General features: G+C 42.8%; 2 protein-coding genes across 4 annotated transcripts; both read left to right on the forward strand.

Annotated features, from left to right (window-relative positions):
* The first annotated feature begins 517 nt into the window (after positions 1-517).
* Positions 518-8,076, forward strand: LOC135489480 (rho-related BTB domain-containing protein 1-like). 3 transcript variants are annotated; one of them, XM_064774858.1, is made up of 8 exons: positions 523-605; positions 1,622-1,723; positions 2,119-2,341; positions 2,804-3,099; positions 3,260-4,268; positions 4,567-4,806; positions 5,103-5,251; positions 5,502-8,076. In XM_064774858.1, the coding sequence occupies exons 3-8, from the start codon at positions 2,162-2,164 to the stop codon at positions 5,659-5,661; spliced, it is 2,034 nt and encodes a 677-aa protein (XP_064630928.1). In that variant the 5' UTR covers positions 523-605; positions 1,622-1,723; positions 2,119-2,161; the 3' UTR covers positions 5,662-8,076. The 3 variants fall into 3 exon arrangements, with proteins under 3 accessions (XP_064630927.1, XP_064630928.1, XP_064630929.1); XM_064774859.1 differs by having other exon boundaries at positions 565-594; XM_064774857.1 differs by having other exon boundaries at positions 518-1,723.
* LOC135490031 (uncharacterized) lies at positions 7,422-8,006 on the forward strand. Its single transcript, XM_064775677.1, has one exon. The coding sequence runs from the start codon at positions 7,422-7,424 to the stop codon at positions 8,004-8,006; it is 585 nt and encodes a 194-aa protein (XP_064631747.1).
* Positions 8,077-11,160: the final 3,084 nt, after the last annotated feature.

Here is an 11,160-nt window from a genome sequence, read left to right on the forward strand (position 1 = left end):
CCTCCATTTTCAGCACTTCAAATTTGTTTGAATTGGCTAATTAGTGGTCTCAAGACACCAACGGATCTGTACTGTCACAACCAGTCTCACTGAACCAGAGGATCTGTATACGTACTGTCACAATCAGTCTCACTGAACCAGAGGATCTGTACTGTCACAATCAGTCTCGCTGAGCCAGAGGATCTGTACTGTCGCAATCAGTCTCACTGAATCAGAGGATCTGTACTGTCACAATCAGTCTCACTGAACCAGAGGATCTGTACTGTCACAATCAGTCTCACTGAACCAGAGGATCTGTACTGTCACAATCAGTCTCACCGAACCAAAGGATCTGTACTGTCACACCCAGTCTCACTGAGCCAGAGGATTGTACTGTCACAATCAGTCTCACTGAACCAGCATCAAAGGTAGACTTACGTTTTAGGTGCGTTGCAGGTCAATTGTCTATGCTGCCACCTTTTAGTGAGGATAGTAACTAGTAGTCCCGGCAGATGTGGAAAATATTGACACTGTTTACTTCTTCACACACTGTCTGATGCTTTGTCTGTGTAACACAAACATGACGAAAAAGAAGTTGAAATAAGGAGCGCATAAGTTATACAAGTGTCAATTTTGATCTTTATTCCAATGTTTATTGTACTGGGGTTGTAATCAGTGTGATTTCAAGTTATTTGATCGTATATTTTTAGAGCAATGTCGTGTGTTCGGATGGCGTGTGTGTGTCAGTACTGTCAGTGTCACGAATGTCATTGTTCTACTATATAGTTATATATCATGTATTGGCCTATAGACTTTTTACAAAAACCACTTAAATTCAGGCAAATGAGAGGAGATATGGATTTACCATTAAATATTGAAAAATATTGCATCGCTACATCTGTGCGTAACATGGATGGTTATGTCGCCTGAGGCTGAGGTGCACAGAAATCAGCAAAAACATAATTTGTAATTTTGGCCCTAAAAAGTAACAGAAACCATAAGGCTTGAGATCATGTACTCATGTAGGCCTGAGTAGACATAAAATTTCTGACATTAGTTCGAATTCAAACCAGAATTTGGACACAAAAATACTTAATTGCCTAATTGGTTATAATATTCTTATGAGGTTATAATATGTCACTCATTTATTTCCTTCATGAAATCTGTGATTCTTTGAGTCAATATCTTGTGGCTGTGCATTGAAGTTGGTTAAAAACATCTTAATCCTAGCAGAACAATGAAGAAAATGCTAGGCCTTAAACCAAAACACTCGTGGGGGGCCATCTGTAGCCCATTACTTATCAAATCATTTTCAATAAAGTGTTGAAAATATGTATCTTAGGCCAGACTAAATAACTGTATGGTTATGAGTGTGTTGTCTCGAGTCAAACTGCCACAGTTAGGATGTGGCCATGAGAGAGGATGTGTGGTAGGAGTATCAAAAACCTGAATCTCAGGATGGACTGATACCGGAACTACCGGACAAATCTGATTGCTCGCCTGCACTTGCTCAGAGTGAAAAATATAACTCACCTTGAATTTGAATGATATCATATTCACTTTTGGGGGCAAGCTTCTAAACATTGTATTTCTTTGCTTCGGCCTGACTTCATTTTAATTTTAAATATTTTATTTCTTACAGACCCCACACTGAGTTGCTGGAAGGAAATGTCTCAGATTTTCGCTACAAATTCTCTGTCCCTTTCTAAGGTGATCCACTTGGAGGTTGACAACCGGACAGCAGGTAGGTGAATGGCCAACTCTTGGCAATTTTGCTTGTTTGTTATAGATCTTTTAAATGTGATGATAAACACCTTTGGTCAAAGTTGATATATCCTTGTTTAAAATGTTATTTCTAAATCAGTAGAAATTGCAGATGGCTGTGTACTAAAACGGAGAATTCATGTCATAAATTTGACATCTGTTGCATTCCAGCCCAGCTAAACAGCCAAACAGACTGAATCTGCTCAAGCTTTGATACAACGTGTATAAGTTGTGATCATTGGAAATGTTGTTAGAACTTAGACACTCATTAATGGTTATTGAATAGCAGTGGATGAATCTCTAGGCAAACCTGAGTTAGCCTCTCTGAGGTATAATTCTTTGTATCTACTCTTATTTCTTTTCCTGTTCTTTCAGTAAACCAACTCAAGTTAGCTTGTGTGCTGAGCTGTGATTTAGAATGGATCTTGAACTCCCCAACCAAGAAGTGGTGAAATGTGTTGTCGTGGGCGACACAGGGGTCGGGAAGACACGATTGGTGTGCGCCCAGGCGTGCGGGACCAAGTACACCCTTCACCAACTGATGCAGACCCATCATCCAACTGTCTGGGCTATAGACAACTACAGGAGAGATGTGGAGGTGAGTAGGACAGGGTTTGAGGTGGAGACTTGTGACTGGCCTCACAACAACACAGAGTTGTTGCAAGGCCACAGAAAACTGATGTATTTCTTATAGTTTTTTTCTACTGGAAATAACATATGTTTGGATGGTGTTTTCCAGTGCAAACCTAAAATCAATGGCATCGTTACATCGACTTGATGATGGTAAAAACAAGTTAATCAATAAACTGTTTAATTATAGAGAGCATTGACAGCCCCTGGGAGTATTGAGGAACATATCATAACAAAAACAAAAGCAATGGCAACATGACAGCTCGTTATATGAAAACTAATTAGCAGTATCTTTTGTCTTCTTTATCTACTGTTTCTGGCCGGACGACCTAATTGGCTCAAAGCAATGATGATTTCTATACTAGTATACTTTGAAGTGGATTTTTGGCAGCTTGGATGTACACGTAATGGCGGCTTGATATTTTTTCAGGTTCTAAAGTTGTCTTGTTGTGAGGTAGATGGCGTGAGTGTCTCGCTGCGTCTCTGGGACACGTTCGGTTACCATGACAAGGACAGGAGGTTTGCGTATTCTAGAGCTGACGTTGTCTTGCTGTGCTTCTCGACGGTGCGCCCGATGTCACTGAAAAATGTCACCCACTTGTGGTACCCTGAGGTAAAGAGGTCTTGCCCTAATACTCCAATCCTCCTGGTGGGCACACAGACTGACCTGCGTTTCCTCTACAAGGATCCTGAGTTCATCGCCATGGACAAGGGACCATTCTTTCAGTAAGTTTTTTTGCCAATATGGACGGTAGAATTGTTTTAGTTGATACTATAGCCATTCTGTGTGACTTTTGGGCTTGCTTTGCCTGTGCTCAGATAGTTTGAACAAGGCTCGTCTTAAAGCATCCCTAAGGTGATTATAGATGAAATAATCTCTTTTCAGGACTATTCGAGAAAGAGACATTATCCTCCCAGACGCTGGCCGTGAAGTCGCGAACGATATTGGTGCTGATTACTTGGAGACGAGTGTCTTGACGTCGTACGGATTAAAGGAAGTTTTCCAGAATGTCATTCGGTCTGCGCTCATCGAGAGGTCAAAGATGCGATTCTGGAATCCACAGCTAAAGCGTGTGTTACCTCTCGTCATTCAGGCCCCGCCCCTACCACCACCAAATAAGGCACCAATTACAAAGATGCTCAGATCTGATTATACATCAGATTTTGAGAAACTTCTTGATAATCGAGATTATTGCAATGTTGTCTTTATCGCTGAGGGAGAGCTGATTCTAGCGCACAAGATCGTTTTGATTTGCGCGTCTGATGTTTTCTATGATTTATTCTTGGAGAATCTTCAACGAAGCGAGCTGAACGAAAAAGAGAACAGCAGCTCTTGGCCTGTGTGCGTCTCGGATCATGAGATGTTGATACGGACAATGGATGACGATGCCTACATGACTGCCACAGATTCTGTGGATGCTTGCCCGCTTCATCCTGCATTTACCTCGGCGTATGCACTTCCAACGAGAGATCCAACTCGGACTCAATTTCCAAATAACAAATCGCTGCAAATGGCAGTTGTGCTTCATTCAGATATCACACCTGAAGTGTTCCACATAGTGTTACGATTCCTGTACACTGGTCAAGCCACAGTCAGTCACAACCTCTGTGGTAAGGTTAGCCAGGTGGCTCACATGTTCGGCCTGCAGGAGTTAGTGGCAATAATCGACGACACTGAATTTGGAGAAGACATCATGACATTACCAGATGAGAGTTTTCTTCAGAGAAGAACAGACAAATTCAGAGACTTGCTTTTACGGCGAGGCCTGTTTTCCGATATTCTGTTCCGTTGTGAAGACGATGAGGTGATGACTCACAAAGCACTGATCATGACAAGATGTGACTGGATGCTGGCATTGTTCACTGATAACTTCAGGGAGAGCTCATTACAGGTGGTAAGTAGGCACCTTGACCAAATATGGCTCTACCGTTCTGATGGGGCTGTAGTTCAGATCACCGGAGATGCCAGATTATTTCACTCTCATTGAACAGTCTCTGAGTCAGTGCCAGCATCAATGCATGAGTAGCCCAACAATTACACCTTGAGAGTTGGTGATGTTGTGGCATACTATACAGTCAAAAAACTCCTTGCCTAAAGGAACTGCAATGATACCAAAGACCAATGCAGACCGAGAAGATAACTTGAGCCATTACACCCCTAGATGTTCATCCCAACAACTGTTGTTGTTTCAGATTCCTCTTCCCGGCATGTCCAAGCAAACGTTCCAGTGTGTACTTGACTACCTCTACACAGATCAGTGCCCTGATGTGACCAGTGTTGATGTGACAGAAGTCCTCGAGGTCGCCAACAGATTTTGTCTGCTCCGTCTCGTAACACTTCTCGAGGACAAAATCATCATCAACTTGACCGAGATGGAGGAGAAGGGTGAAGAGATTGTCGAGGAAGTGTTGTTCCTTTTGGAACCTGCTCAGGTTTGTGAATACTAAACACATCTCTCGCCAGGTGCTTCAACGCTTCAGAAATATCTCAACTCAAAGGCCAAAACAGAGATTCATTTGAAGGCCGTACAACCCTCCATTATGTCAGTTTGGAGTTAAAATGATTGACTGTCTCTTTCACTTTGCTGTTGATTTCAACAATTACATATGTAGCTGACAACTGCTGTTTGCCACGCAAGGTGACATATACATAAAAAAGTGTGCGTACTGTTATGTCACTGTGAGTCCTTTTGAATTTGGAATGTCATGTTTGTGGATTTCTGTTCCAGTACTACAATGCCCTCCAGTTGGCAGTGTGGTGCCTCAGCTACCTCTCAAACAACTACAGCAAAGTCTACAAACAGCATTTTAAAGATTTCCGATCGCTCTCTCAGGACAGCCAAGATTACGTGTCAGAAAACAGATGGCCTCCTCTTTGGTAAGTTGAGACATTGGAAGTTGTTAAATGTCGTCTGTGTGAGTTCTGTGGCTGTGGGCTCTGTGAACTGTGAGCTCAAACCATGAACTGCAGAAGTGAGCATGAAGAGATGAAATCGTGTTTTGCGACCATATGTACAAGCACTGACCTTGTTGCATTGTTTCTTACCAGATAATTTTGCTAAAGCTGCTGATATGATTACGAGCCCGGGGGTCACTGCTTCTTTTATGAGTTGTCTTTGTGATTGCAGGTACCTGAAGGAGCAGGATATGTATGAGAAGCTAGCCAAGGAGCGTAGCAAACACAAGCTGTTAACGGTTCGCAAACGAGAGCGGAACAACAGTGGCTGTTTGTGTCTGTCGGCGAGACGATCGAAGAAAGTCAATCGGGAAGAGTCATGTGATGCTTGAGGTCAAGGTCACGATGCAGCTGTCGTTCAGGTGAAGACGCTGGAGTTTGAATGAGTGAGAATGGCCATTATCACATCATCTGGCTCTTGGGATTGACAGATGAACTGAATACGGGACTGTTCAAGTTCATGGACTTGTATGTGACTGTGGACTTTTCATGAGCTAGATTTAGACAGGTTGCCTCTAGTATTGGAGTATAACCATGTCTCAAGTTCAACTCGCTGGCAGAGTTATGTGATCCTTCATTTTGTAAAGGCTGCAGCTTTGCTTGAATTAGACAGCATGTTTTTATCATCATCATCATAGTCATCATCATAGTCATCATCATAGTCATCATCATAGTCATCATCATAGTCATCATCATAGTCATCATCGTCAGTATTACACATTATAGCCTTCTCCGGGTATTGCACATCATTTAGAGTTAAACTGATGATCCTTTCTTCACCAAAGGGTACTGGTGTCATCGGGAACTAGTATGAATGAGATTATTTATTTTTATACCTGTTAAATTGTGCACGCACGGCAGATTTATTTATAATATATGGTTTGCTCAAAATAATTATGATTTTTATAGACTCTGCATTTATACACGAGTTTTTGATTTAATGTGTTTATTTAATATAATGTTACATGTAAAAAATGTTTGTGCTGTCCAAACTGTTGTGTAAAATGTAGTAGTCCGGCATGTGTGTTGGAGTAGAAAGAGAGGTTGGATAATGGCAATCCTATGCTAGTCTCTCATCCCAATATGTCACCCAGTACCTTCAGTAGTTAACACTCGCTTGTACATGCTGTAAGTAGAAAACAATAAGCTCCTACATTTTCTCAGGCATTTCATTTTCACAGATTTCTTCTGCAAGTAATCTAGATTTGCAAAGATAAAAATTGCATCTGATACTTTTTGTATTGAAAATCATAAAAAATCTTTAAGTGTAATGTCTGCACATAAAGAGGCTTTGTCATTCCAGCCGCAATGCAAAACACTACTGTGCTTAGTGTAATATTGGTTCAGGTGTACTGTTAGATGTAATTCATGTTGTTAGTTTCTAGACCATTCATGGCTCTGGGGGCCAACGGCAGGAAGGATCACCTCAGAAATATTCAGACTTATAGTACATGTACGCTGTGTCAACATGATGTGCCTCAGTACTCAGAGAGCAAAGCTATGCAATAGACGTGTATGTTATGCTTTTCTAATGGGCTGCCCGTCTGCCTCACCATTTAGTGTGATGCAACATCAACAGTCCCTTTTAACATCTTGTGATGAAATCAAATACCTTTTTAGTTAATGCTCTTAAAGGGAGATTATAGGCAGGGTCCTGGTAGGTCAGATTAAGTTAGACCAAGCTGCAGATAGGGTGCTCTCTTGTCTCACTGCTCATTGAAACTATTCATGCTTGTAGAAGGAATATGATAATCATCGCTGAATCAAACATCATCCCGTCCACTGACTGTGCATACTAATGAAGCACTTGAACCCCATGCTTCTGTCCGTAGTCCCCATTAAAATACTAGAACTTCTGTATTTGTTTTTGGGGTTGCCCACTAAATATATGACTGGAGTTTCAGACGTCCTTTGTGCAGATATGGAACACCTTTCCGCTCTATGCATTGACTATCAAATGTTGGCAGCAGATGCACGATTTAGACTGTTCATAATTAAGATATTTTAGCTTTGCGGACATTTCATGGTTAAAGGTTTCAAACAGAAGTGTCAATTTTATACAGAGAATTTCACTTGCAGTTTTAGTACCGCCATGCTCCTATCCAGGTTGGCTTTCAGTGAAGATCACCACTGGCCTCCCAAGATCACCACTGGTCTCCCAAGATCACCACTGGTCTCCCAAGATCACCACTGGCCTCCCAAGATCACCACTGGTCTCCCAAGATCACCACTGGCCTCCCAAGATCACCACTGGCCTCCCAAGATCACCACTGGTCTCCCAAGATCACCACTGGCCTCCCAAGATCACCACTGGCCTCCCAAGATCACCACTGGTCTCCCAAGATCACCACTGGTCTCCCAAGATCACCACTGGTCTCCCAAGATCACCACTGGTCTCCCAAGATCACCACTGGTCTCCCAAGATCACCACTGGCCTCCCAAGATCACCACTGGTCTCCCAAGATCACCACTGGTCTCCCAAGATCCCCACTGGCCTCCCAAGATCACCACTGGCCTCCCAAGATCACCACTGGCCTCCCAAGATCGCCACTGGTCTCCCAAGATCGCCACTGGCCTCCCAAGATCACCACTGGCCTCCCAAGATCACCACTGGTCTCCCAAGATCACCACTGGCCTCCCAAGATCACCACTGGCCTCCCAAGTCAAACTGATGTAAAGACTCCTTATGAGTTTCTTTTGATCAGGAAGCTTTTCACTATCACACCTAATGTTTGGCTTTATGTTGTAGAAATATATGAATTTTTCATTAAATACTTGTTAATCTTATCAATGTCTTGTTAGAATTCATATACTTTGAATCCATGGCTACCTGATGAGATGAAGGTGTTCGTTACTGCGAGCCCTGTTTATAGCTCTGTCCGTGATCATTTAACTGGTTGTGACACTGTCTCTTAATTGGGTGAAGTCTGGGGCAAGAAGGACTGGCTGATGAACGTGAGCTGATGACCCACCATCGTTAAACTGATTGTGACCTGTTTCTTGGGTGATTTTCGGGACGAAGGACTGGCTGATGCACAACCTATCATCGTTAAAATGTACTGCCCGAAAGGTTCAGGAAAAAAAAATTTCTCCGGAAACCTTTGGGGCACTATAGTGAACATTTGTACAGGGACTTTTAGCCAATCAGATTTCGACAAATACATGAGAAACTTTAGAGCAGTTGGTAGAGCGCTCGTCAGAAATGGCAGACTACGATGTTCGATCCAAAGGTCGCGAGTTCGAATCTGGTTGTGGACAACATTTTTCTTTTTCTTTTTTTTTCTCAATATTTTATTTTTATAGTGCGTTTCTTTTCCCTTGTTATTTAGATTTTAGATATTTGAGTTATGCTGCCTGCAACATACTTACAGAAAGGACAATAACAATAGCCCATCTCCAAGATCCAAGAAATAGTCCTTCAGATATCATAATGAATATACTGTATACTGCCCGGAAGGTTCAGGAAAAAAATTCGTGTACCGGTGTAAAAGTAAAAAGTGTCCCCCCTGGAAAAAGTGTCCGGCCCTATTGTATTCTGCAATATGGTTCTATAGAGACCCTGACCGGCAATAGCTCAGAGATTGAAGCGCATAATAGAATCCTTTGTTCCCGGACATTTTAACCTAGGACATTTTAAACTTCTACACCGGCTATCGCTCTCTCCAATCCAACTGAACTTCGGTAGCTCAGTGGTCTGAGGCGCTGACCCGATTGGGGTTTTTTTTGCGCTGGTTCGAATCCCACCGGTCCCCAACTACGTGAAATTGATCGAGCAACTTCAACGAGGACGCCAATGCACGATTCTGATTAGACCGCCCAAGAATTTTATTTTTGATTCCAAATCCTAGGTTCCTCTTATTCTACATATGAAGTGTGAACACCCAGGACCCTGTAGCAATTTAGTTATAAGCAATAGCGCAAGACAAACTTCACGGGGTGTTTAGGTAGCCAACTAAGCTATCTTTAAAAGCTAGCCATGATAGTAGCCTACCTTTGATATAAATAAGACAAAACAGTTTTCCTCTGTCAAGTAATATTGTCTAAGGGTATTTAGGGAAAAACCGAGGTCTTAGCGCATTATGAAATTTGTCTTCGAGGACAGGTTGTTCCCTTGGACAGGTTGTTCCCGTGGACTATAGTGTATCACCCTAATTGTAGATGGCAGCACCGGATGGTCAGGCGGGCGGGAAGCTGCGTGTAGTCTATCTATGCCGGGAAGTGATGGTTAAGACCCGGAACCTATTCTGTTGGTCTTCATATATCGAGGCAACGTTATTGATCAAGGATGTTTCGTTTTTCTAATCTTTGAGGTTTGACCTGATTGACGGGGTGTGAGGCCTACTCGCCGTCATACAACGCCTTGAGTCGACTCTAATGAGTGCCTTCTTGACCACAGGCACGTGGTGTAGGCCATGGACTTCGTAGGGCATCCCGAGTCTACATCTCACATGTACTAGGCCTACTGCCCTGCAGTTGGTCGTGCACGGAGGCGAGGCTACTATTCAGTTGCCATTCTTTTATCCTGGCGCCAAGTTGCTATATCGTCGCCATGAGCGAAGTTTGGTCGATCAGAGTTGCAGGCCATAAATAGTAGAACCTCTATCAAGGACACCCTCGGGACTGACAAGTGCTGTCCTTAATAGAGAGGTGTCCTGATTAGAGAGGTCAAATTGAATGGAAACAACCAATTTGGGATCAAAGCTAGTGTCCTTGATATAGAGACTGTCCTTAAGAGAGTTGTCTGCTAAGAGAGGTCCTACTGTATATGTTGTCAAATGCCAATGCATCTCTGTTTCGTTTAGGCCAACGAATGCCTGGCGACAAAGGCTTGTGATTGAATATTGAGTAAGTTGATCACCTGGGCCTGCTCCTGGGGTAGGCCTTCTATCGGAGGCATTTTGTAGGTCGGCTTCTTTTTACACTCAACAAGCCCAACGGGTGTACATTGGCCTTTAGAGCTCATTTCTTCTCTTCAGTTTTACAGTGTAGGCCTAACCTCCAGCACAGGTAGGGCTACTGAATAAAAATCCCCTAATCTACCAGCAACCCCTGGGTGAGATGAGTTGGACACTCACCTCTCTGCAGGGTAGGGTGTAAGGGGTAATATATGGAGCGAGCTTTGATGTCTTCACTGGCAAACCACCACTAGCAAGTTGTGAAAAGATTTATGATCTGATGTTTCTGTGATGATTTATGCCCTTGGTTTGCATTCTGAAATACGTAAATTCATTTTGAGTCTAGTAACAAGAATCAGTCAATCAACTTGCACTCCCTTTGCACTTGTTAGGTTAATATTACGCTAATCTTTATTTTCATTAATTGATTTTGAGCATAATAGTTACAACGTAATTAATATAACTTTATTGGTTGACCTAAACAATCAGCCCAGGTTGCCCATGTGATATCTCATGTAAGCCCCACATGCATGTGACACCTCACAGTGAGCCCAGATCTGCCCACTTGGTCCCCATATGAAACCCACATGCAGAATGTGCTTATATTTGCCTATACGTATACCCACATTGGAACCATACATGGTATATGGGACCCGTGTTGCCCATACAAATACCCATATGAGGCCCACATTCTTTGCTATCTGGGAAAGAACTGCCTGGAAGGCCTCTTTTGTTCCTGCCCTCATAATCTAGGTCTAGGCATGATAGGCTAACCTATGATTTCAGCTTATCAATTGAGCTGTCCACAACACCCCCAACCTAACCTATCCTGTTCCTTCCCTGGTCATCAAGTAGTTTTTAAACCTGTGATTCATAACCGCTCCAGAAAATATGCTCGAGGTGCCCAAATAACAAGCACAGCGTCGCACCCATCAG

Source organism: Lineus longissimus, chromosome 6 (genome assembly GCF_910592395.1).
Source record: "Lineus longissimus chromosome 6, tnLinLong1.2, whole genome shotgun sequence".
NCBI lineage: Eukaryota > Metazoa > Nemertea > Pilidiophora > Heteronemertea > Lineidae > Lineus > Lineus longissimus.

Bases quoted from the DNA above. Each gene is read 5' to 3' on its own strand.
- LOC135489480 (XM_064774857.1), top strand. From the start codon at position 2,162: ATGGATCTTGAACTCCCCAACCAAGAAGTGGTGAAATGTGTTGTCGTG. The intron at 3,100-3,259 runs GTAAGTTTTTTT...ATCTCTTTTCAG, and splicing joins GACAAGGGACCATTCTTTCA to GACTATTCGAGAAAGAGACA. The intron at 4,807-5,102 runs GTTTGTGAATAC...TTTCTGTTCCAG, and splicing joins TCCTTTTGGAACCTGCTCAG to TACTACAATGCCCTCCAGTT.
- LOC135490031 (XM_064775677.1), top strand. From the start codon at position 7,422: ATGCTCCTATCCAGGTTGGCTTTCAGTGAAGATCACCACTGGCCTCCC.